We start from the raw sequence: 26474 nt of genomic DNA, 5'->3' as shown, positions 1-26474 counted from the left end.
GTCCAGGCCCTGAGTGGCCCAAGCAGATGCTAACTTAGAGGAAAATGAATGTGTTTTGAAGTGGAACTCTCCGCGGCCGAGATGAGCCACCACATTTATCACCAGCCCAAAGAGGAGGCTCAGATTCGTTAGTCTAGAGCACAACAGCAAGCGCCCCGGGGTCTGGACATGTCTGTGTCGGAGCTGGGTCCGCTACCCCGCACCCTCCTCTCGGAGCCACTCCTTTACTTTGCGCACGCAACCAGTCGGCCCTCCGGGATCGCCTGCGCCCGACTGGACGCGGAAAGGAGACCGCTGGCTGGCTGGCTGGCTGGCTGCGAGGGGCGGGGCGTGAGTGCGCCGACGCCTCCTCGCGCGGCGCTGCCCCTGCGCGTGAGGCTGGTCGGCCAGCCGCGGCGCTGCGCTGAGCCGGCGTGGTGGGGGGGCCAGCAGGGCGGGGGGGCCGGAGCCTGGCCTGGCCTGGCCTGGCCGGGTAGGGGCCGAAATGTTTGTGTTCTTTTTTGCGCTGCTGACCTTGCTTCTGGTTGCACTCGGTGCCTTCTTCCTAGGCCGGTGAGGGGCTCCTAGACACAGAGGAAGGGAAAGGGGAGGAAGAGGAAGAGAGACTGAGGAGGGGGCGCTCGCTGGAAAGAGGCGCGCTGGAGGGGGAGGGCTGTTGAGGATGGAGCTTGGGAGGCGGAGGGAGAAGGACTGAAGTAGGGAAGCGCGGCGAGGGGAGGGGTCCAGCGGGGACGCGAGGCCTGGCTCAAGGAGAAGGGCTGGCTATGAGGGAGACTGAGGTAGCGGGCGGAGCCTGAGGAGATGCTGGGGTTGGGAGCTGCAGAGATGTGTGTGAGGTGGGGGGTCCCTATTCGGGGGATCTTCCTTTCTCACTCCATACACCTTTGAGTGTCCCCTTCACTGAGCGCGAAGGGCACCTGCAGCCTCGCCCTAAGGAGTAGGAGCTGAAGGTCTGGCTGCCCAGGGAAGAGCGACTTTTGAGTCTGCCTGGTCTGACCCCACAGTGCCTTCTTGCAAACACCTGTCTGGAGGATGTGCTGGGGCAGAGACCCTCGGGTGTGTGTGTGCGGGGGGGAGGGGGGCATATCTGACACATCTGGCCAGCTGCCTGCTTTGATTTGTGTGGAGCTTTCTTCTCACTACCTCTGGGGTTCATAAGGTTTTGAGGGATTGCTTTCTTCATCTCCAACTTAGTTTGTCTGAGTTCATCTGGGTAGAAGGGGTCAGTTGGGTCTTAGGATATCAGCAGTGTGGCCGAATGTGTGTGACTGGTGTTTTGGGAGATGAGAGTTGTCCAGAAGCTCTAGCTTCAGGATGTGACTGATTATAAGGTCTTCTAGAACCAGCAAGGGCTGTGGAAAGCAAAATGTAAGTGGGAGAGGGCCCTATGAATTCACAGGGATTTTTCTGCAGGTGGCTTCTGGTCCGATTGGCTACTAAGTGGTGTTATCAGAAGCTGCAGGTGGAACTGAAGATTGGCTCCTTTGGCTTTTTCGAGTTCCAGAATGTTAGTCTTAAGTTTTTGCAGCACCAGCAAACAGTGGTAAGTCCTAGGGAACTCCCTGAGTATGTGTGTGGGTTGGTCCACCTGAATTTCAACTTTTAATTTCCCTTTAAAAAAAAAAATCATGAGTGGTTTTCCTAGTTTAACCATGGCCTTGCCATTTTTTGGCCAGAATAATTTTAGAGATAGTGTGGAAATACTAGGATTGATGTAAGTTGATGAGTTAGCAATGCTATGGGTACAGAGTGTCCAGAACACATAAGAAAGGTACAGAAGAAAAGCCCAGAAGGAAGAAAACAGGAAAATAGAATAGCTGACTCTTTTAATTTAAGAGGAGACACGGGATAACATACCCATAAAGGAGAAGTACTAAGCAGGTTCAACTAACATAATTTTGAGGAGCAAGATAGCTAAGAGTTAAGAAGAGAAGCCAGTGGAAATGGAATGGCATGTATTTTGTGGAAGGAATTGTACCACTTCCTCCTTTTCTGTGACCCAGAACCTTTCCTAGCTTGTCAAACTGCTCCTGGCTTACCTAGCATCGAGTATATAAAGCCCTCTCCCCACTGTTTTAGGAAATTGATAGCCTGCGGCTTTCAAGCAAACTTCTTAGCCATGATCTGCCGTGAGTACCTAACGTCCTCAGTTATTTTTTTGTAGGGGCGTGTTTTGGGGTTGGGGTTTGAAGAAGGGATTTTTCTGTAGAAGCTTCACAGCCTAAAGAGGGTGGTAGGTTCTTGCTGAAGTTTCCCTATTAGCCTGCTGACATTAAAACTGGGGAGATAAATATTGACAACAGTGATGAGACTTTCCGCTGTGATTTTTGCCTGTATTTCCAGGGAGAATGGGAGAATGAATGTGAGGGAGGGAACTACTTTGGAAGGGATGGATCTGGTGGCAGCAAGGTCTCTCCTCTGGGCAGACACTATGTGGCATTATGCTTTGGGGAAGTACGAATCAGAACGGACCTACAGAGGGTTTCTGGCCTGTCTGCCCCATTCTCCCAGAGCACTGGGTTGGATCAAAAAGAGCTGCCTCTAAGCCCATCCTTACTGAAGATCATCTGCCAGGTAAGACTTTTTGTCTGACTTTTTTACACTATACTACAGCTGGTTGGACTGTACAAAGTGGCCAATTTGTGTGTGGGTTTTTCTACTAATTTTGGGGTTTAATAAGAGCTACCTCTTACTTCCTATTCCTTCTCAGCTAGAAAGGAAGATGGTACCCTGACATTATTATTGTTCCTCTTTGTTTTTTCTTTCAGCTCTTCTCCATTCATGTAGAGACTATAAACATCATGGTTCTCAAGGTGGCGACCTCTGAGTCCTTGTGGCATATTCAAATCAGTGGAAGCAGCCTTCTTTTAGATAGTGATGGGAAAAGGTAAGCACTTGGTCAGAGAGGGACTGGTTGCTTCAGGATGAGTGGATGTCAGAGCTTTCTTGTCAAGGTGCCAACTTCTCATTCTGTGCAATTTGAGAACAGGGTAAGCTTAGGCACTTCTACTTGCTTTGTCCCTTTCAGCCAGCAAAGCTTGATTGGAGGTAAATGGTGAAGAAAGAAACCTAGTGCTTTACTTTTTTTCTTTCCCAGGCTAGATTGTAAGATGAGCCTAAGTAAGATCAACAGCAAAGTTCTAAAGAGTGGCCAGTTGGTAAGTATGTCATGGTCATTTGGCTGTCTCATTCTATCCTGAGCATGAGGTATAAAGGAGCTCAGGGCTTACATTCCAGGTTCAGTGTCCTTATGGGGTTCCCTCAAGGCAGGGCTCAGTGTTCCAGACCACATTTTACCCAAACCTCTCATTCTTTCACACACACACATCTTAGAGGTTTATCCTCTCTACAGGAGGACACCTGCCTAGCAGAGCTCTCACTGACACTGAACCTGTGTCTAGAGGTGGGCATCAGCAGTCGGCAACTGAAGGCTATCACTGTGGGTGTGTGGACACACCATGCTGAACTGCATGAGGGCCTCTTCCATAGTCAGCTGCTGCGCCAGGGGCCAAACTTGGCACTCAAGCCTGTCCCTTGTGCAGGTAAAGCCCCAATCACTGAGATTCTTGGCTGCCCTATTATCAGGATTTATTTTGGGGGTATATAAAAATCAGTGGTCTCGCTACTTGTTTAGGTGTGAGTTGTTAGTAACTGTGACCTTTGACTCTGAAAGTAAGTAGAGGATAGGGCAGTTGCTTGGGGTGAGTGAAGGAACTAACATTTAGTGAGTACTTAAGACTTAGTGGGATAAAGGTACAGTAGTCTGCTTCTGTAAAGATTTATATCCTTAGAAACCCTATGGGCAAGTCTACTCTATCATACAGGGTTGCTATGAGTCAGAATTCTGTTTGACAGCAGTGGGTTTGGTTTTGTTTTTAGGATCATGACTTAGGTTCTGTACTATGTGTTTAACATATGTTTTCTTGTTAAATCCTTAGCATTTCGCAGATGAGGAGACTAAAGCCTAGGAAGATTAGCTAGGTAACTTCCCTGAGGTCACACAGCAAGTCAGTAGTAAAACTAGTTCAAATTGTTTGGCTCTAAAGTCCCTATTCTTTCCATTAAGCCAACCTGCCTCCCTATACTGTATGTTTAGTGTCTGGGGAGTATAGTAGGTGCCTGGATCTTTGGGATGTTTGACTTGTGGCCTAAACTTGGGCATTTGCTTAGCCTGCCATGCCATACGTAAAAGTATTTGACCAAAGAAGGCAGGGCATTTTGGGAGAATTGAGAGTGGTGAGGATTGATGGCTCTCATATTATTCATTCATCTTTTCAGGCATGACAGAAAACTTAGTAGAGCCAACTCTGCCTGGCCTATACCTCCTCCAGCAGCTGCCAGAGCAGGTCAAGGTGAAGATGGAGGGCATCAGTGTGGTGCTGTCAATGAATAGTCAAAAGAGGTGAGATTTCTCCTGACACAGGAATGTGGAGAGTGGTAGTGGGAACTATATGCTGGAATCTCCATAACCAGCCTCGTAGCTGCAGTGGCCTTACTTCTGGGAAGAAAGGGAGTAGGGAGGCTGTCAGAAAAGAATAGCATTCTTTCTGAGCCCAAATCTGTCTCTGGTCCAGGCACCTAAATTGGACATTAAAGCTACTGCATTTCCTGTACCACCGTGATGAAGATCAGCTGCCTCTTAGAAGCTTTACAGCAAACTCTGATATGGCACAGATGAGCATTGAACTCCTGCTCGAAGGTTCATGGGGATACTGGTAGTAAGGGAGAAAGAGAGGACCAGACATTCTCCTCCCCTATGCCCTAGATGGTCCTTTTAATTTCATATCAATGTAACTAGAGAAGGGGAAGATGGAATATACTGAGAAAATCACCCCAACTTACAAGTCTTAATGACAGGCTGTTCATCTCCTCACCTGCCTCTGACTCCTAGCTTTACCTTTTGGCCTCCCAGTGTTCTCTGACCTGTCCTCTGGCCTCTTGCAGATGGATTGTTGCTGTCCCAGAGCCGCCAACGCATTGTCTGCCTCAATTCCCTCAAGGCTAGCGTGCAGGTATGATGACCTTGGTCCCAGGACTCATTTCTCTGCCTTCTCCTTATGTTATTGCACTGTGGGTTAACAAAGTAAAACCCGCCCCCTACAGTTCTGGTTTTCTCGTTTCAGGTGACTACCATTGATCTCTCGGCCTCTGTGGTTCTGAACACTTGTATCATTCACTACCGGCACCAGGAATTCTCTCACTGGCTGAACATGCTAGCATTGGAGACCCAAGAATCTAGTTCACCTGTCCTTAACCAGAGGAAAAAAAGGTCAGTGTAATCTTTTTCAGCCACTTTCCTACCAGCTGGATCTCTGGATGCTTTTGGTCCAAAGTGACATTTTGTGTTAAATATATATTTGATTGATCTCCCTAAATCTTAGTCTTAATAGCCCAGTCTCAGTATTAATCTTGTTTTATATACCTTCCGCATTAGATTAGACTCCCTGATGGCAAAACGATGTCTCTTCATTTTTGTGACCTCAACGTCCAGCACAGCACCTTCTTATATACAAGTAAACATTGTTGAATTGAGCTTAGGTGATAAATAACGTCTGTCTTAGTTTGTAAGGTGGCATTGTCAGGTCACCAGTACCATATATATCTTTGTATAATGCTTACTTTGTGTCTCATACAGAACTTATAGGTAGGTGGTCTGAGTAAATGGCCTGGAAGTGATGGTCCTTGGTTGTATTATATTCCTGATGTTCAACTATTTTTTGACCAATGAAAATGGCAATTTCGTGTGGCTCAACCTAATATCTGAGTTCCTACCGATTACTGCTGGGAGGAGCAGTGAGCTGCTATGTTCAGCATTTTATTTTCTAGTTGCATCCCATCCTAAGAAATCACAACACAACTCTAAATCCTCACCCTGAGTTTTGAGAGCTTCAGAAACCTGTTCCATGATAGGAAGCCATCTTTGCTAATGAAACAATGTCCTCTTTTCCCTGTGCAGAACCTTCCCTCAAATCCTGGCACCCATCATCTTTAGCACCTCCATCTCTAATGTCATCATTTCCATTCAGCTTGGTGATACACCCCCTTTTGCCTTGGGATTCAATTCCATCTCTCTGGGTAAGATTGGGATGGAAAAGCAATAGAATCTGTCCACTAGAAGAGGCAGGCCCAGCTGTTGGCCACAGTGGCTCCATAATGTTTCTCTTTCCCGTTGTCTTTGTTTAGATTACCAGCACCTGAGGCCACAGAGCATCCATCAGCGGGGTGTCCTGACTGTGGACCACCTCTGCTGGCGAGTGGGTAGTGACTCTCACATTCAGCGGGCACCTCACCCACCCAATATGCACGTTTGGGGTGAAGCACTTGTCCTAGACTCCTTCACACTCCAGGTAGGGAAGCTTTGGTGAACAGTTTCTTTATCTTGCCACGCATCAAAGCACTGGGTACCTTCGGCAGCTTAAGTCTTTTTTTTTTTTCCTTTTTCTGATTATGGTAAAAATAAATGTTTAAGGTTTTACCAGGGCATTTTAGAACAGTGCACCTGCATGCTTCTAATAGAGTCTGTTTCTTTTCTAGGGTAGCTATAATCAGCCCCTGGGACTGTCCAGCACCCAGTCAGATACTCTCTTTCTTGATTGTACCATCCGAGGACTGCAGGTGGAGGCATCAGATACCTGTACCCAATGTCTTTCTCGGATCTTATTCTTGATGGGCCTACAGTCCGGGAATCCAGCTGTCTCCAAGGAATCCTCATCTGGGGAATCTGTGTCATTACTGTGGAAGGTGGACTTGAAAGTAGAGGATATGAATTTGTTCACCCTTTCTGCCTTGGTGGGTAAGTAGGGCAAAACTATACTGAAGTGTGTAGTTTATAGCTTAAGCTATAAGGCTGCACCTTCCCGTTTAGTGAAGCTGATTATATGGAATTTTTCTAAACTAGAGGCATGAGATGCTGGGAGGTCTTGCATCTATTGGGTTGATATTCTTCAAATTCTTGATATTCTTTAAAGGTTTGTGAAAGGCATTAAGCATGATATATAGAACAAAATTTTTAGCCTCAATGTGGTCAAGGGAATGAGACCCATGTAGTTTTGCATTTATTTTCTTGTGTGTTTAGTTCTGGAGAGTAACTGATATATCGCTGGACATTTTGTAAGAGTTGGGGAACTTCTCTGGCCTTGCCAGATTTAGTTAGGTTAAAATGGGAAAGGAAAAATTTCTCTAAACCATAAATGAACTTTGAGAGGTGTGGGGAATAAAGATAACTAGAGTGAAGGAGAATGGAGAATGAGGACTGCAGTTGCCATATGAAAGCTGGGAACCAAGGCTGACATAGTTTCTGGATGCTAGGTGCTTCAGAGGTCCGACTGGACACGCTGACTGTCCTGGGCAGTGCTGAGACCTCCACTGTAGGTATTCAAGGCCTTGTGCTTGCCTTGGTGAAGTCAGTCACAGAGAAGATGCAGCCCTGTTGCAAGGCTCCTGACATCCCCACTCCAGTGCTCAGCCTCTCCATGCTCTCCATCACCTATCACAGCAGCATCCGCTCTCTAGAGGTACAGCTTCTGTGGGGAGGGTGGGGCCAAATAGATTTTCCCTGGGCTTAGAGTGTTTCTCAATCCACTGAGTCTTGTGAATCTCATCTCATGAAAAATAGGATACATGGTTTTTTCTTTATATTCTAAAGTTTTTATTATGAAATTTTAAATTTTATATATGAAACTAGAGAGAATACATGAACTGTCGTGTATCCATAATCAGTTATATGTATATATTTTTGTAATTTTTTTTTTAATTTTTTTATTCTGGTGAGTATATAAGTAAGAGAGCATTTGCCATTCCTGCCAGTCTCCACATGCACAGTTTAGTGATGCTAATTACATTCATCATATTGTTCTGTCATCATCATTAAGGTGTCATTTTGATGAAGCACTCATTTGATTAACGAGTTTGAAGGAATTGGAAGATTGGGGAACTAGAAGGTTTTGAGGGACTTTCCAGTATCTTTCTCATCAAGATATCAACTAGACATGGGGCCCTCTTAAGAGGATGGGTGTCTCTGTTTGTTAAATTTCACCTTCCTCTGAAAGGTTGGGCAATCCTACTTCGGTAGTGATACTGCCTTGGAAAACCAAGGAGGGATCGCTATGAGTCGGGTTTGACTCGACGGCACATAACAACAACAACTGGAAACGGAAGAGTTCCAAGGCTGGAACTTGTGGGAATTTTACCATCCTGGAATTTAAATTCTCTCTGTCCACTTAGCTGTTCAGAACTGACTGTATTTTTCAGGCTGACAAAGACTGTTCCTTTCCTTGAGGCATACTTTCACATAAATGCTATATTGTGTAATCAGTACTTTTTATATTACTTCTTAAGAATTAATTTGTAGTGCAATCAATGCATGAAATGTCTTCAAATTGATTATTGCGGTTGTTACTAGACAGAATGTGGAAAGAAAACTCATGACAGGATATCGAAGAATTAGAACACTGGTACCTCCTCTCAGATAATTTAGAATCCACTTGAGGAAAACTGAAGTATGCCTTTAGGATATTTTAGAACTGTTAGTTCAGCATATTAGTGCTAGGGGGAACAAAGCAAGGGAGTAGTTAATATGGTTACTCTGGAAAGACTTTTTCAGAAAGACTTTTGAGAAAGACTTTTTGCGTGTATGTTAATCTTTGACATCTCTAATGTTCTGGAACGTGGTAAGTGATGGGTACTTTTCTCTTGCTCCCTAAAGGTTCAGTGTGGTGCTGGACTGACCTTACTCTGGAGCCCCCCAGATCACATGTACCTGTACCAGCATGTCCTGGCCACACTGCAGTGCCGAGACCTGTTAAGGGCCATTCTCTTCCCTGAGACTGTTCTACCTCTTGCACCAGAGACTCCAAAGGCTACTTCTGAGCTGGAAGGCCGTGCCCTTGAACCATCCTCTCCAAAGCGGCCACTAAACCTGACACTAGAGGTGAGCACAGCCAAGCTGACAGCTTTTGTGGCTGAGGACAAGTTCATTGCTCTGGCAGCAGAGAGTGTGTCACTGAGCCGGCACGGGGGCTCACTGCAGGCTTACTGCCCAGAACTCGCTGCTGGTTTTGATGGCAATAGTATCTTCAACTTCAAGGAGGTGGAGGTACAGCTGCTACCTGAGCTGGAGGAGATGATCCTCCACCGGAACCCCTTCCCTGCACTGCAGACCCTCCGGAACTGTGTTTGGCTCCTCTCCCTGGGCTCAGTCTCAGTCGAGTTTCCTTATCAGTATGATTTCTCTCGAACTCTGGATGAGGCTGTGGGAGTTCAGAAATGGCTGAAGGGCTTGCATCGAAGGACTCATGCTCAGACTTTGCCAAGCCCTGCTCTGCTCCCACCTGATCTGCTCCTGAAAGTTCAGCACTTCTCATGGGTCTTCCTGGATGACATTTTTGAGGTGAAACTTCGTGACAACTATGAACTGATGAAGGATGAAAGCAAAGAGAGTGCCAAAAGGCTGCAGCTGCTAGATGCCAAAGTGGCTGCCCTTCGGAAGCAGCATGGGGAGTTATTGCCAGCCCGCAAAATTGAGGAGCTCTATGCCTCTCTGGAACGCAAAAACATTGAAATCTATATCCAGCGTTCCCGTCGTCTCTATGGCAACACACCCATGCGCCGGGCACTGCTCACTTGGAGCCTGGCAGGGCTAGAGCTGGTGGCTCTGGCAGATGCCTCCTTCCATGGGCCTGAGCGTGTGCTAGAGCAAGTTCGAGAGCTTGATCCAGGCAGCCCTTTTACTGCTGAGGGAGTAGATCTTGTCATTCAGTGGTGTCGCATGCTCAAGTGCAATGTCAAGACTTTTCTGGGTGAGTACCACTTCCCTTATATGCTGAGCCTGGTGTTTGCCCTTCCGAGCTCCTAGGAGCTCTTTAAGTGATTAGAGAGGAGCTAGATTATTTTGGCAACTGTAGCTGTTTTGGGGTAGGCAGAGTGGGAAAGGTGGGCTCCTTTTCTCTTTCTTTGTTCCTGAATTTCACCCTGAAACTGCCTGGCTAACGCAGAGTGACAGCTAACACAGTTATCTCTAGGGCTAATGTGGCTCTTGGATCTCAGTACTGTGCTTCTCATCTCTGCTCCAGGGTCTCTGTTCTTTCTCAATTTCACTGCCAGCTGCTAGCATTCATTCTTTTAGTTGACTTGGTAAAAATAGTTTAGTATATGGAGTGGCAAGTAAAAAAAAAAAGAAAAAGTTGAGAGCACTGAGATAGCCCTCTGAGCCCAAATATCCAGTATGTATCCAGAGCTCTGGTGGCATAGTGCCTAAGGCATTTGACTGCTGCCCGGAAGGCTGGCAGTTCAAACCCACCAGCCACTCCTCGGAAGGAAGATTGGGCAATCTACTTTTGCAGTGATGCTGCCTCAGAAACCCAAGGAGGGGTTGCTGTGAGTTGAATCTGACTCAACAGCTGTGGGTTTTGTTTTTGGGATCCTCCCCGTAATAGTTCGGATCAGAGACTATCCTCGGTACCTGTTTGAGATCCGTGACTGGCGACTGATGGGTCGGCTTGCGGGCACTGAACAAAGTGGTCAGCCTTGCTCTCGTCGGCGTCAAATCCTGCACTTGGGACTCCCATGGGGCGATGTGACAGTGGAGAGGAACATGCCCCCACTTAAGTTCTATCATGACTTCCGCTGTGAGTAGAAGAGTGCAGTTGTTTGGCTGAGGGGGTTTGCGGTGACGGGTGGGAATTGAGCCGAGGCACTTCTCTTGGAGTAAAGGAAGAGGAGAGGGCTGAGAATGTGTAATAAACTGAAGCCTTTGCCCCTCTACCCCAGCGGAAATCTTCCAGTACACAGTAGTATGGGGCCCATGCTGGGATCCAGCTTGGACACTGATTGGCCAGTCTGTGGACCTCTTGACCAAGCCCTCAGCTGACCCCAGTCCCCCCTTGCCCTGGTGGGACAAAAGCCGTCTTCTGTTCCATGGGGACTGGCACATGGACATTGAACAGGCGAACCTGCACCAGCTGGCTACTGAGGTGAGGGGTCCTGAGGATTTTTTTTTTTTTTTTTTTTGTATGAGAATTGTATGGTGGGACCTGGTATAGCAGCAGATTGGGGAAGAGAAAAAGGTCGTGATCTGGGGGATGAAGGTGGTTTTCTTACCTGTATCTCACCAAGTTCTTGGGGTGGTTATAGGATCCATATAACACAACTGAAAATATGCACTGGGAGTGGAGTCACCTGTCTTTTCATTGGAAACCTGGTCAGTTTGTGTTCAAGGGTGACTTGGATATCAACGTGAGAACAGCCTCCAAGTGAGTAGAGTGATGGGTGGTGCCTCAAGTGGGAAGAGGACTTGTGGTGGAGGGAAAGGGGAAGAGCTGAGGGGAGGGGACTGACCAGGGCACTGAGGGCTGGGGCTCCATTGTGAGGCAGGTATGACGACTGCTGCTTCCTTCACCTGCCTGACCTCTGCATGACGCTGGACCTGCAGTGGCTGTGCCATGGGAACCCCGATGATCACCATGGCGTCACTCTGCGGGCCCCAGAGTTTCTTCCTGAGGTGCCCTTGGGCCAGTTCCATGACTCCTACCGGGCGTTCCGCTCTGAGAATCTTAATCTCTCCATCAAGATGGATCTGACTCGGCACAGTGGGAGTAAGGCTTGGGTTTGGCAATGGGGAGGAAAGGCTGGGAGGATGGGCTTGGGCCCTGAAGAATTCAGCCTGATCTTCTGAGAAGAGGACAGGAAAAGGAAAGGGAGGACTTGGGTTAAACCTTTTTTGGGGGAGAGGGTTAGGACCTTAAGAGTTGGTAAATGCAAAGAGTTTAGAGCTTGAGAGAAGACTTTTTGAGGATACTGAATGTGAAGTTAGGTGCTATTCAGGTTTTTTAAACTTCTAAAATCTGAAGCTGGGAAAGGATTTAGCTTCACTGCCATGCCCTGTCCACAGCCAGGAAATATCCTTTTTTGCAGCAATATCCCAGCCTAGAATTCTGCTATATAGTAGTACTCTGCGCTGGATGCAAAACTTTTGGGCAACTTGGACAAGTGTCACAAGGCCTATCTGCAGGGGAAAGCTCTTCAACAACTTGAAACCCAGCAAGAAGAAACTTGGCCAGCACTACAAGCAGCTTTCCTATACTGCACTCTTTCCCCAGCTACAGGTCAGGGTCTGATGTCCCACTGACAACTCTAGTTCTCTTCCTCTTCCCTAGTTTTTTTATTTTGTCTATTTTCTAGGCCTGAGGTCTAGGTCTTGGTCTCATCCCTAATGTCTCTCATCTTACATTTGGTTTCTTAATCATCCCTCTCATGCCATTCTTCATTCAGTGTTATGCTCTCTTGCTGCCAGGTGCATTATTGGGCCTCATTTGCCCAGCAGCGGGGTATCCAGATTGAGTGTAGTCAGGGCCATGTCTTCACTCGGGGCACTCAGCGGCTTATACCACAAGGTAAAATCAAGCACTCCCTTCATTTCTGCTAGCCTAACTCCTTGTCCTCTTTCTCAGTTCCATTGCCTTTCTCCCTTGCTGTCCCACACTATTCTTATGTACTAGTCTGCATGGCCTTTCCATACCTCCTTTTCTCAGCGGGTACAGTGATGCGGCGCCTCATCTCTGACTGGAGTATCGCCCAGATGGTGAGTGACCTCAGCCAGGTGACTGTTCACCTGATGGCCTCACCCTCTGAAGAGAATGCTGATCACTGCCTTGATCCCTTGATAACAAAGACCCACCTGCTGAGCCTGTCCTCCCTCACCTACCAACGACACAGCAGTCGCACAGCTGAGGAGGTACTACCTGAGGCAGTCTGTTTCTACCTTATTTATTAGTACATTTCAGGGTAAGTCCCTGGTATGGTTTTTAACTATATTCTCAGCAAACTGGAGCATATATATTGTTACTTTAGGAGTCCCCCACTTAGCTAACTGTTTCAGCATCTCTTCCTTTGAAAATTCCTTTCCTCCCTCTCCTTCTAAAGATAGTCTCTTGCCCTTCAGGAAATAGAGTAAAACTTTTTCTCCTAGTATCTTATTTGGTGCTGTCTTTATTTTCCAATTAAGAAAGAGTTTTAAGTTAAATTATCTTAGTCATTTAAAATACCCTGGGTATTGTTAGAATGTAATCTAATGCACAAAGTAAGACCATTTAATTTTTATCTCTCCAGGGTCTTCCTTTCTTCCCCAGAACAAGTTCTCTTATGTCTGTATTTGTGGTCCGGGAACAATGGTGGGAATTTCCATGCTACCCTGAGCCCCTCTTCCTGTTTCTTAGGAGCTCTCTACGCGGGATGGAGATCCTGCCTTCCACACACACCAGCTGCACCTGGTGGACTTACGGGCTTCTTGGACAACCACCAATCGGGACATTGCCTTTGGCTTATATGATGGCTACAAAAAGGCAGCTGTACTCAAGCGTAATCTCTCTACTGAGGCCCTGAAGGGATTAAAGATTGATCCCCAGATGCCAGCCAAAAAGCCAAAGCGGGGTGTCCTGACCAGTGCCCTAGCCCCACCTCGTGTCAACACTACCAGCTTTAGTGGACGTCCTGATAAAGGATCATCAGGAGGTCAGCTGGGACACATGAGACTTCATAGGGTTAGGTTTAGAATGTGGATGTGAACTAGGACAGGACTTTGAAAGACTGAATTGTGCCTGGTTTCATTTAGATGTAGCAGCGGAGCTATTATTTTTCCATGTAAGGGCACCTAAGTCTTACATTGCAATAATGTAGAGTATTAAAGGCTCTGGTCCTGTGGCCAGGTAAAGAGGATCAGGAAGGAGGGGGCTAAAACAGGATGAAGGGAAAGAGGCAAAAGATTAGGGAATAATTTTATGTTTTTATGAATTTATTTATTTAGTCAACAAATAGCTATTTAGTAATTAACAGGCACAAAGCAATGGGCTTTGTTCAGTGAAGGATAGAATGTAAGACATTCTACTTGTATCAACCACTTATCATTCCTAGTAGAACTAAGACTTCATTTATTCATTCATTTTACCTTTGCTCATGGTTTATAATGGAGCAGGCATGACTCTAGACATTAGGGATACAAAGATGAGTGAGTTATAGTTACTGTACTTGGATGACATCTCAGGCAGTGGTAGGGAGAAAGACATGTAAATTATAATTTCATTGTGAAAATGTTTTGAAGAATGTTCAAGGGTGATGTGGGAGAATTGTGGAAGAAAGTATTTAAATGCGTGTAAGGAAGTCTAGAAAGGCTTAACAGAGATGGTGGACGAGGGTCTTGAAAGCAAAAAGAAAAGGGCATTAGGAAGAGAAAAGCAGGTACAGAAGCATGTAAGTTTATGGTGAGTTTGAGAACTAGGTGAAAAGTGGTAAGTGGCACAAGAGAAATAAGATTCTGGGAATTTTTCCCAACAGAATTAAAGAAGGGAGTACTATCAGGAAAGGGCTCATTGAGGAAGTAGCATTTGAACTAGACCTTGAAGGTGTGGTATGCTTTGAACTTGGGGAAATGGGGAGAGGAAGGGCAGTGGGGCAAAGGGAATAACCTAGTAGGAGTGGAGTTGGAAAAGCACACTGTGTTCAAGACAGAGTGAAGAGTCTCTTTTGTTGGCCTAGAGAGTAACTAAAGGAGAATAGTGAAAGAAAAGGCTGAAAAGAAAGCTGGAGGTAGATTTTCAAAGGTCTTTCATACAGGATCAAGGAATTTTTGGTCCTTATTCAGTAGGCAGTGGTGAACTACTGAAGGTTTTAAAATAGGAATGTGTCATCATTAGAGCTTTACTTTTAAGAAGATAAATCTGGCAGTGGTGCGTAGGAGGACTGGGGAGAGGAAGAGACAGGAGGTAGGGAGACAAGTTAGCAGACTATTGTGGTGGCTTTAGCAAGAGACAATAAAGACCTGAACTAGGTAAGGCAGTGGGAATGAAGATAAAGAGAGGAATAAGAACATTATTGTGCATATAGGCTCTAGGAAATTTGGTTGGAAGGAGTTAAAACATTGGGAGAAAAGGATAGTAACTGAGTTTTTGAGCCTGGTGACTGTCATTGTGGTAGCAGTAATATCAGAAATAGGAGAGTAAGAAAATTTAACAGTTTTTGGGAGGTGTAGGAGTGTTGAGGGAGCTCTGGTGGTGTAGTGCCTGAGGCATTTGACTGCTAACCAGGAGGCTGGTGGTTCAAACCCACCAGCCACTCCCCGAAAGGAAGGTTGGGCAATCTACTTCAGTATGACGCTGCTTCAGAAACCCAAGGAGGGGTCACTATGAGTTGGATCTGACTCCACAGCAGTGGTTGCGTTTTTGTTTTTTTTTAGGAATGTTGAGCTCAGATTTGGACATGCTGAGTGTGTGGTGCTAGTAGGATATCTAGGTAATGTCTAGCAAACAGCAAATGAGAATCTGAAAGCTTAGGGCTAGAGATAGGGATTTGGGGGTGTTGGAATAGAGCTAAGAATTAATGCAATTGGGATAATACTAATTGTTTCCTGTGTCAGGTACTCTGCCCAATACTTTTATATATTTTTCCATTAAATTCTCGCAACAACCTTATGAGATATTTTACAGGTGAGAAAACTTGAGATACAGAGGTTAAAAAAGCAAGTTACTCAAGATCACAGTAGAGTAAGTGGCAGAGATAGGATTTAAATACAGGCAGATTAGTCTAATTCCGGAGACTCTGTTCTTAGCCATAGTTAAGCAAACTCAATAAGGGAAAGAGTAGAGAAAGAGATGTCTAGGGGTAGACTTTAGGAGATACTTATCTTTAAGAGCTGGGAGAAGGAAGGAGGTCCAGTAGCATAGTCAGAGGAGGCAGAGCTAGGAGAACACAGGGGCACTGATGGAAAGGGAGTGATTTCAAGAGGTAAGGATAGTCAACAAGGAGCATGCAAGATGAAATAAAAAAGGGAAAAATATGAGAAAAAAGATCCTAAAATCATCCAGAAGTGATCGTACCTAAGAAAAAAATGCTACCATTTACTTAGCATTTCTTCTGGGAAAGTTGGGCTTTTATTAAGATTGATATTTAAGAATGAGGGGGAAAATGAAATGGAAACATGGCTTGTGGTCTTACAGGTCTTACTCAGGGGGTGGGGTTGCAGGTTGGGAGGACATGTTCTACCCCTCTCCTAGCCAGAGATTGAAGGAAGATGAGTTTGGCTGTGGGTGTATCTGCTTTCTCTTTTAAGACCGTGACCTTTCCCTACTTCTTGTTTCTCTGCTAGGTGCCTACATGTTGCAGAAGCTGATTGAGGAGACAGATAGGTTTGTGGTGTTCACAGAAGAGGAGTCAGGTGTGAGTGACCAGTTGTGTGGCATTGCTGCCTGCCAAACGGATGACATATATAATCGAAACTGCCTTATTGAGTTGGTTAACTGCCAGGTACTTTTTCTCTTTAGTAGAGCACCCCAACATTGGGCTAGGTCATAATCATATTTGTTTACCTTTTCCTGATCTCTAAATGAGAATGGGTGGGAGAGAGTCCCCCAACCCCCCAACCAATCCCCCTAAAAAAATTCCTCCCAGCAGCTAGGTAGATCATGGATAATCACTCTCATATTTAAAACACAGTAAAGTTCACTCAATGAGAATTTAGACCCAGATGCAGTGGCTGGTGTCATCCTTTCACTTCATCTTTCTTGGTGGTCCTGATGTTGTGACTCTGCTTCTATCTCTGGCATAGATGGTTCTTCGTGGAGCAGAGACAGAGGGCTGTGTCATTGTGTCAGCTGCCAAAGCCCAGCTGCTGCAGTGCCAACACCATCCAGCCTGGTATGGTGACACACTGAAGCAAAAGACATCCTGGACTTGCCTGTTGGATGGCATGCAGTACTTTGCCACCACTGAAAGCAGCCCCACTGAGCAAGATGGCCGGCAACTCTGGTTAGAGGTTAGTTGGCAGGGCTGGGAAAACCCATTGTATTCCCAGTTTTCCAGAGTTGGTCCCTTCCACCAAGAATAGCTGGCAAAATTCTTGATATTGCCTGTTGCTCCCAGCTTGGCTGAATAATGAGGCTGATAACACCCTGAATGTTACCAGTTTCTGGTCTGTGAGCACATAGTACTTTTTTTTTTTTTTTTTTCAATTTCATGCTATTCTGTTTCACTGCAGGGTATACTTGTCATTTCCCAGCACACTAGAATAAAATGGGTCGGAGCTTTTTTACTTTTGTAAAGATTGTTGATCCCAGTTGTTATATGATCACACTAATCAGTTGGCAGCCATGGCTAGAAGAAAACAGGTAGTTGGTCTCAGGGAATTTTAGATAAATTCTTTCTCTGACCTCTCATAAAAATGATTGATTAGTTGTTTCAGTAAGGCAATGAGGTTTAATAGAAAGCCTGCTTGCCTAGAAATTAGGTTATTGTGAGTTGTAATGCCAGTTTTGCCATTATGTTAGTCATATTCCCTTGGAGACGTTACTTTTATTTGTAAAATGGAGTTAATACATGACCCTTGTATTTTACAGGATTATTGAAAGGATCAGTGAGAATGTGCTTTGAAAAACATAAAGCTTTATTCAGATGGAAAGTAGTCTTACCTTTTTTTTTTTTTCTTTAAAGTTGATATGTCTGGGGAGGTCCAGTGTGGGAAGATAATGTTTTTGTCAGATGGTGAAATTGTGAGCAGTTGGCAGGACTAGGGAAGGTGCTTGTTATTGCCTTGCAAGGCTGTGAATTTTCTACTTCTTGGAAAAACTGCATTTACACTATATTTTTAGGATATAACATCAGAATTATGAGGAGGTTTAATGGTTAGAAGATTTACCTAGTCAGTGTTGTGTTGTCATTACTTATTCAGCAGATGTTAAGTGCCTACATTGTGCTGGGCATGATACACTCCAAGATGAGTTACTGGATCCAGCTGCCTCTGATAAGGACCAAAGTGTTAACTCCATTTGCCATTCTACTCAATGGTGGTAAAGCTGATCCCTTTCCTTCCTCCCTGGGTGGTGCTTCTTACTCCAAGGACCCTAGGGCTCAGTCCAGGAAACTTCAAGTATAATTATATATAAGGTAATGAGCATTTAGATCAGATGCCAAGCCAGGTAAGGGCCAGGTTGTTGGTTATATGAGAGGTTTAGGCAAGCAGTGCCCTTAGCTCAGGAGGTGTCCAGAAGTAGGCACAGAAGGTGTTAGCTGCCTATGCAGAGATAGGCAGGGATGAAGATATGCAGGATCTTCCCATTAGCATTTTCTGGGTCTCTGCTGCTTTTAGGCATGCTCTCTCTTGCAGTAAACCCCTCTTTTTTCTCAGGTTGTGATATTAATAGTAGAGTAGAATGTGCTTAGCTTAGGTGGGATGATCTTTGATCTTGCCTTTTATTTCCTATGTGACTGTTTTTATGACTTGGCAGATCTGCCATCCTGAAGCCTTGCTCTTACTGCTTATGGCACTCTCATGTCATTCATTCTGTTATTCACTCAGACTTCAGCTTGGCAGAGAGAGGCAAAAGAATTCAGCCCCGTCCCTCCATGGCAACAGTGTCAGAGTGGTTGTCTGTCTGGAGACAGAGAACAGCAAGAATATAAACAGAATGAGTACCAAAATGGGTGGGAAAGTCATTTGTTTTGATGAAATTTTTTGCCCATAACATGATTTGCTTTTAACCTAGCCTATTGTTTTTGGCTCAAGACCCATGGACCTGGCAAAGTGTGCATGTAACTCGGTTATATTTGGAGAAGTTGGGAGGGTTGGGACCAAGAGAGCCAGGTATGCCCTCTACCCTGGGAGATCCTTTAAGCTATTCCAGGCAGTGGAGGTCTACATAGTAAGCTTACTGTACTGTATTTTTTTGCACATAATGTGCTACATAAAATGCATATTGTGCATAGGAAACTAATCGGTGAAGGGGTTTGAAGAAACCATGTAACGTGCATTATTTGTGTAAAAATATGGTAACTACTTGTAGCTTGGAGATTTTTGGACCTGTTGGCCAGTATAGACCACTATTCCACCTGGAGCTAAAGATGCCTACATTTCTGTCTTCAGGTGAAGAATATCGAGGAGCACCGGCAGCGTAGCCTGGACTCTGTGCAGGAGCTGATGGAGAGCGGGCAGGCAGTGGGAGGCATGGTTACCACCACCACAGGTCAGCTCCCTCTACTCTCCAGTCATATGGTTAGGAATAGATGCATATCCCAAAGGGGGCATTTCCTTACCTCCTCTTTGTGCAAGGTTTAAGATCTGTACCGATTCTGGAGTAGGGCCATTTGGTGCTAGGTAAGGTTGAAAGCAATGTTTCTGGAGTGCCTCAGACAGTGCATCTAGCTGGGAGGCTTTCACAATACCTCTTCTGACCAAAGCCACACAGAGGAAAGGACCCTATTGAGAATTTCTTTCTCACTTCTCTTTCCCAACTCTTTCCAGATTGGAACCAGCCAGCTGAAGCCCAGCAAGCCCAACAAGTTCAGCGGATCATTTCACGCTGCAGTTGTCGAATGTATTATATTAGTTACAGCCATGACATTGATCCTGAGCTGGCAACTCAGATTAAGCCACCTGAGGTTCATGAGAACCAGGAAAAGGAAGATCTTCTAAAGAAGCAGGAAGGTATTCAAAGCTTGAAAGGCTTCTAGGAGATAAGGGAACTTGTGAAAGTAGTTATTTCCTTCGTGGTTTTGAGACAGTTGTTGGGTGTGCCAAGTTGGTTCTGACTTATGTGGCAAAGTAGAACTGCCCAATTTAGGTTTTTCTTGGCTGTAATCTTTACATAGACACATATCGTCAGGTCTTTCTCCCATGGAGCTACTGAGTGGGTTCAAACTGCCAACCATTTGGTTAGCAGTTGAGTGCTTAACTTTTGCACCACCAGGGCTCCTTTTCTGAGTCACTAGAGTTAATAAAAAAGTCTCACTGTGTACTGGGCATTAACATTTCACTTTGCTCCATCATTTGTAAATTCTTCTGTGAGAGAACAAGATAAGCTTTTGGAGGGAACTAGGATGAATGGGCATTGTTTATAATTCTAAAATAAGCAGCATATGTTTGTACCTCTGAGCATCTTTCACCCCCTTTCTGTGGGGTTAACTAACAGGAGTGGTTCTAAATCAAGTTATGGAATGGAGTAGATACTTAGGAAAAGATTTGAGGCTTTTATTTAGCTGCTAACAATATGACTTAGGGGCTGTGGATACTTTCACCCTCATCCACCATGAACTGGAAATCTCCACCAACCCAGCTCAGTATGCTATGATCCTGGACATCGTCAACAACCTGCTGCTCCATGTGGAACCCAAACGGAAGGTGGGCTTGGGTCCTTATAGAATGCTAGTCATCTTCCTAGGAGTCCTGGACCTTGTGCTTTATTTGTGCTCCAGTAAGAAAAGCCAGGCTTCTTACTGAAAAAGTGCCTTGTAGTTGGTACATTCTTTATTAGTCAGCAGTGACAGCTGAAAAGTTCCCTTAACTAGAAAAGAAGATCTGAGTGCCCCTGAGATTGTAGGGTTTGTTTACTTGATTGTTTTTCTTGGTTAGTTCCCTACTCAGTTACCTAAACATTTCCCAAAACAGTAACTACTCCCCACTTCTGCCTCAATACGCACCCTGTAAAATCCATAGTCAGATCTTTTATACTGATCTACTCCTTACTGTTGCTACTAACAGGGTGACTATAAAGGTTAGCTTTCTAGAAGAGATCCCAATTTCTTGCTCTTTCCTCTATTATTTCACTTAATTGCAAGACCTGTCTATTTAGAAATCTTGTTCATTTCCTTTCCCCTTCCTTTAGGAGCACAGTGAGAAGAAACAGCGTGTCAGGTTCCAGCTTGAGATCTCTAGCAATCCTGAGGAGCAGCGCAGCAGTATATTACATCTGCAGGAGGCCGTACGGCAGCATGTGGCCCAGATACGGCAGCTAGAGAAGCAGATGTATTCTATCATGAAGGTAATCACCCTGGGAAGTCTAAGGACAAGGAGGTCTCCTTGGATAAGAGGGATCTCCACAGTTTCTTCTATCTTGGCTCTCTAGTCTTTGCAAGATGACAGCAAGAATGAGAACCTGCTTGACCTGAACCAAAAGCTTCAGTTGCAGCTAAACCAGGAGAAGGCCAATCTACAGCTGGAAAGTGAAGAGCTTAATATCCTCATCAGGTGCCCCAGCATTCTTTCCCTGCCTTTACCCAGTGCCCCAGCTGGAGGCAGTTTCTTTTCCTTGCCCATGTTCTGCAAGTCTTTAGGTCACGTATGCATTATCAAAGGCTGATGTAGGAGGAGATTTAGTCACTTCTTCCCAAATGAGCCTTGCTGGACTTGGCCAAAGAGGTTGAGAACAAAAGAGGCCTTCCCTTGGATCCTCAATAGGGTATTTCTTGGGAAAGGCTCAGCTGAGAGAAAAATGGATAGTTGGGAAAGATCACTTTTGTGGCCTTGATACTGTGCATCTGAAAATAATACCATGAAGTTTATCAGTAAGGAGTACAAGTGTGGGTATAATCATAGAGGTTATTAGTGGAAAGAGACTGCTTTATAAAGAAGCTATGAAGCTAAAAGATGGGATTGTGTTCTCATAGACCAGGGTGTCAGCAATGAATCCAGTGAAGAAAACTTACGGAGTAACTATCTACAGAATTGGTCATCTCTTGAGTTTTTTCTTGCATCATTCTAGAGCTTTCCAGTGCTGAACCCAGTGCTGTTTCCTTTACTGTCTTTGGCCCTTGTGTTAGTTTCTGAGGGCTGCTGTAATAAATTACCACAATCTAGGTGGTTTAAAACAACAAAAATGTGTTTTCATAGTTCTGGTGGCTACAATTCTGAAATCAAAGTGTCAGGCAAGTTGGTTCTTTCTGGAGGCTCTGAGGGAGTAGCTATTCCATGTCTCTCCTAGCTTGTGGTGGTTGCTGGTAATCCTTGGCATTCCTAGCCTTGTAGAAGTGTCACTCCAACCTCTGCCTTTGTCTTCACATGTTCTTCTGTGTATCTTCGTCTAAATTTCCTTCTTCTAATATGACACTAGTTGGATTTAGGGCCCATTCTAATTCAGTATGACTTTATTTATTTATTTTTTAATTGTGATTTGGGTGAAGATTTACAGGGCAGATTCACTTGCCATACAGCAGTTCACATATACTTTGTCTCATGTCACTGACCACAGTTTACCACAATGCAACAGCTCCCCTCCCACTTCCTCCCCATAGTTACCTCTTCCCAGTGACCATCCCTCCATGCACTCCTGCCCCCTGAGCTGTCTCTCTGTGCATAAGCAGCCCTTCTTTCTCCCATGATTGTTCTCTCCATGGAGTGTATTTACCTGAGGTAAATGTTCAACTCATATGCCTGTCTTTTGTTTGGCTGGAAACTACGGGTGTGGGTTCAATTCCAGACCTGAAGGGCAGCTAGGGGCCATAGTCTCAGTGGTTCCACCAGGCTCTATCAGACCAACAAACCTGGTCCCCCCCTCCCTTTTTTTTTTTCCTCCAAATGATTTTGAGTTTTGTTCCACATTGTTCTCCCTCTCTATCAAGGATCTCCTACATATATCCCCTTCCAAGTGGATGATAGTGGTAGCCAGGCACCATCTAGTTCTTCTGGTTTCAAGTCATATAGGCTGCAGATCATATGGTGTACCAGTCGCTAGGACTAATTGTTTCCATGAATTTTGGTTTTCTTCATTCTTCTTTGCTCTGGACGAGGAGAGACCCATCGTTGCATCTAGATGGCAGCTTGCTAGCTTTTAAGATCTCAGTCGCTACTCACCAAAGTAGGAGGTAGAACAATGTTTTATATAGTATGTTATGCCAGTTGAGCTTGATGTCCCCTGCAACTGTGGTCCCAAGCCCACAGGTTCAACTACCAGTATGACTTTATCTTAACTTGATTATATATGTAAAGATGTTACTTTCAAATAGGTGCACAGTTACTGGGGAGGTTAGGACTCTACATACCTTTTTGAGGGATGCATTTCAATCCTTAATAGTACTTCTGTCCACTAACAGGTGTTTTAAGGATTTCCAGTTGCAGCGGGCCAACAAGATGGAGCTGCGAAAACAGCAAGAAGATGTGAGTGTGGTCCGTCGCACTGAGTTCTACTTTGCTCAGGCACGGTGGCGCCTGACAGAAGAAGATGGACAGCTGGGAATTGCTGAACTGGAGCTACAGCGGTTCCTCTACAGCAAGGTACCCAGTGTAAACAGTCACACAAAGGTGGCTATATTTATCGAGGCATTGGCCTATTTCAAGAGTCCACCTCACAAAAAAGGGAGAAACATAAAGGAGTTAATAATATGATTATTAATGATAATCATGATTGGAAACATGAGTACCGTTTCCCTTAGATGACATCTATTTATAATATCAAATAATAGTATTATATAGATGAGTTTGATTAAATGCTTCCCTTACTGAATAAGGAGCTCTGGTGGTATAGTGCCTAAGGCATTTGACTGCTAACCAGAAGGCTGGTGGTTCAAACCCTCCAGCCACTCCTTGGAAGGAAGATTGAGCAGTCTACTTCCATAGTAATACCACCTTGGAAACCCAAGGAGCGGTAGCTATGAGTTGGAACCCACTCGATGGCAGTGAGTTTGGTTTTTTTGGTCATATTGAGTAAGAAGGTTATCCCTAGAATTGTGGCCCAGAGAAAGTAATCTCCCAAGTCAAGCTTTTATATAGGTAGAGTTTGAATGTTGTTGTGTGCCTTTGAGTTGATTTTGACTCACAGTGACCCTATAGGACAGATTAGAGCTGCCCCATGGGGTTATGGGAGCAGATCACCAGGTGTTTTCTCCCATGGTGTGGCTTGGTGAGTTTGAACACTGACCTTTCAGTTAGCAGCTGAATGCTTAATCATTGTACCACCAGGACTCCCTCAAGCTTAATTAGAACCATTCTAATACTGTATTCACTTTTCCTACAATTACCCATTGGCGTAGGGGAAGGGGAGGACATTATTCATCATTCTTCACTCCAAGAGACATAAGGAAATTAGAGCATTTTTGAATGCCATCCTGACTGGGAAGTCCTACTGCATTTAGTGTCCTGGCCAGTTATGCCCCATGAGAAACACGGGATTAAAGAGTACAGTATTTGTATGAGAATGAAAGAGATAACAAAGGTTAGGATTAGGTACATAGAGAACTTGAAAGCTAACAGTATATGTAGTGATTTTCTAGAAAGCTCCTGAGAAAGGCTTATTATAGTGGAAGGGGAAAATCTGTCTTTATAGGTGAATAAGTCTGATGACACAGCAGAACATCTTCTGGAGCTGGGCTGGTTTACAATGAACAACCTCCTGCCCAATGCTGTCTATAAGGCAAGTCTTTTTCTCCATTCTTAACCCATTCACATGCTTCCTAGCACAAGGCATTTATAATGTCCTATCCACATAGACCCACTGTGGAAAACAGTGTGGTAATCTCAGATGGTGAAAGTTTGCTCAGCTTAGCAAGACCATTGCCTTTCCTCTCAGTCTGCAGAAGATATGGATTGACTTAATGGCAGAGAGAACACTGGGTTGGTTTGTTGTTTACTTTGTATCCTGCAGGTAGTACTGCGGCCCCAGAGTCCCTGCCAGTCTGGGCGACAGCTAGCCCTCCGCCTTTTCAGCAAAGTCCGGCCCCCTGTTGGGGGTATCTCTGTTAAGGAGCACTTTGAGGTTAGTAACTAGTCCCTGAGGGGATAGGTGAGCTAAGGGATAGTGTCTGACTTTAATTACATCTTTGACCTTTTCTTTTTAGGTGAATGTGGTACCTCTCACCATCCAGCTGACACACCAGTTTTTCCATAGAATGATGGGCTTTTTCTTTCCTGGCCGAAGCGTGGAGGATGATGAGGTTGGTGATGAAGAGGATAAGTCCAAACTAGTGACTACTGGTGAGAACCTTTGTGGTAGAGCTCCAGAGTGGGGTGGCAGCCCCGGAAATAGCTGTAGTTTCAGAGGGGATGACAGCTGGTGTGCTCGCTTTTTCACAGGCATACCAGTGGTGAAGCCTCGGCAGCTGATTGCAACAGATGATGCAGTGCCTTTGGGCTCTGGGAAGGGTGTGGCACAGGGCTTAAATCGGAGCTCTGGGGTCAGAAGGTCATTTCGCAAAGTACCTGAGGTACCAGACAATCCCCTGGTGATAGAACAATGGGAGAGACTTGACCTAGCTGGGGATTTCTTGTTGGAGCTCTGGTGGTGCAGTGCCTAAGGCATTTGACTACTAACCATAAGGTTGGTGGTTCAAACCCACCAGCCACTCCATGGAAGGAAGATGGGGCAATCTACTTCCATAAAGAGTTACTGCCTTGGAAACCCAGTGGGGGTTGCTATGAGTCGGAATAGATGCAATAGCAATGAGTTTGGCTTTTTGGTTTAAGAGTGTTTGAGGGGATGAAAGGAGCAGGGGCTGTTGAGGATCCTGTTTATTGTCCTTCTGATGATTTCAGGAGCTCACACTCCTTTCTTGCCTTTCCTAGCACCCTGTGGATGATATTGACAAAATGAAAGAGCGAGCTGCTATGAACAACTCCTTCATCTACATAAAAATTCCACAGGTTCCACTGTGTGTCAGTTACAAGGTTTGTACCTCTCCAGCATTTTCTAGAACAGGGTGGGAAGGGAACCAGATAAGATCTGAGATTACAGATAGACAGCCAGGCTTCTGAGAACCGGGGCTGTGGGTGATAAATCTGGTGTTTCCTCTGCTCCCCTTGGGTCAGTAACATTAATGGACTGAGTTGCGAGATCAGTATCAGTAGGTTTCTGTTACAAGAAAATACCAGCCTACCCCTAAGTACTGGCTTGGACTCAAAATGGTAGCTGATGTATTTTTCCCCCTTCTTTTCTTTGCCTCTCCCCTCTTCCTCTTGCAGGGTGAGAAGAACAGTGTCGACTGGGGTGACCTTAACCTGGTGCTGCCTTGTCTAGAGTACCACAATAACACATGGACATGGCTAGACTTTGCCATGGCTGTCAAGAGGGACAGCCGTAAAGCCCTGGTTGCCCAGGTATCCCGCCAGAGCTCATGGCTATTTGGTTAGCAGGGGCTGGCAAAACAGATCCTCTGCCCAGGCGCCCTTCATTCTAGGACATAACAAAAGCCTTGGGAGAGGGGCAGGTGAACGAAGTGAGTGACTTCCATCTCTGCACTCTCCCATGACTGTATAGATGATTAGATTGTTTACTGTTTCATATATGTTAACTGCTGTTGGTTTTAGGGAACTAAGGGCTAACACAATATCAGGTTTAGAATGACTTTTGTTTAGATTGTAAGCTTCTTGAAAGCAGAGACCATTTTATCATTTGAATTGCCCTATTATGCCTTGCATGTAATTTTAATAAATATTTTTTGACCTAATTAATTTTGATTTGTTCTGCCTGGCTTACTAATATTTACCTTCCCCTTTACTCCTCTCCAACTGCCAGGTAATCAAAGAGAAGCTAAGGCTGAAGCCTGCAACAGGGTCGGAGGTCCGGGGAAAACTAGAAACTAAATCAGACTTGAACATGCAACAGCAGAAAGAGGAGGAGAAAGCTCGGCTCCTCATCGGTCTAAGTCTGGGTGACAAGAACCCTGGCAAGAAGTCCATCTTTGGCAGGCGGAAGTGATCTGGCAATCCAAGAGCGGCTGCAGTACAGGATCTG

General features: G+C 45.2%; 1 protein-coding gene across 1 annotated transcript; it reads left to right on the top strand.

Annotated features, from left to right (window-relative positions):
* The first annotated feature begins 484 nt into the window (after positions 1-484).
* KIAA0100 (KIAA0100 ortholog) lies at positions 485-26438 on the top strand. The gene is made up of 39 exons (XM_007937374.2): positions 485-552; positions 1414-1543; positions 2080-2129; positions 2427-2574; positions 2769-2887; positions 3098-3158; positions 3353-3542; positions 4279-4402; positions 4575-4699; positions 4945-5012; positions 5124-5269; positions 5957-6075; positions 6184-6347; positions 6535-6793; positions 7309-7514; positions 8705-9797; positions 10434-10625; positions 10768-10970; positions 11131-11249; positions 11371-11591; positions 11911-12101; positions 12290-12389; positions 12528-12730; positions 13212-13506; positions 16133-16290; positions 16592-16798; positions 18902-19001; positions 19280-19462; positions 20034-20155; positions 20640-20795; positions 20880-21001; positions 22843-23023; positions 24072-24158; positions 24390-24500; positions 24583-24718; positions 24818-24948; positions 25307-25408; positions 25703-25837; positions 26256-26438. Exons 1-39 carry the CDS (start codon positions 485-487, stop codon positions 26436-26438), a joined length of 6708 nt encoding a protein of 2235 aa, XP_007935565.1.
* Positions 26439-26474: the final 36 nt, after the last annotated feature.

Source organism: Orycteropus afer, unplaced genomic scaffold (genome assembly GCF_000298275.1).
Source record: "Orycteropus afer afer isolate SDZICR_OR568_19922 unplaced genomic scaffold, OryAfe1.0 scaffold00042, whole genome shotgun sequence".
In the NCBI taxonomy this organism is placed as follows: Eukaryota; Metazoa; Chordata; class Mammalia; order Tubulidentata; family Orycteropodidae; genus Orycteropus; species Orycteropus afer.
The sequence above is the reverse complement of the archived record's forward strand: the minus strand, read 5'-3'. Positions and strand labels throughout refer to the sequence as shown.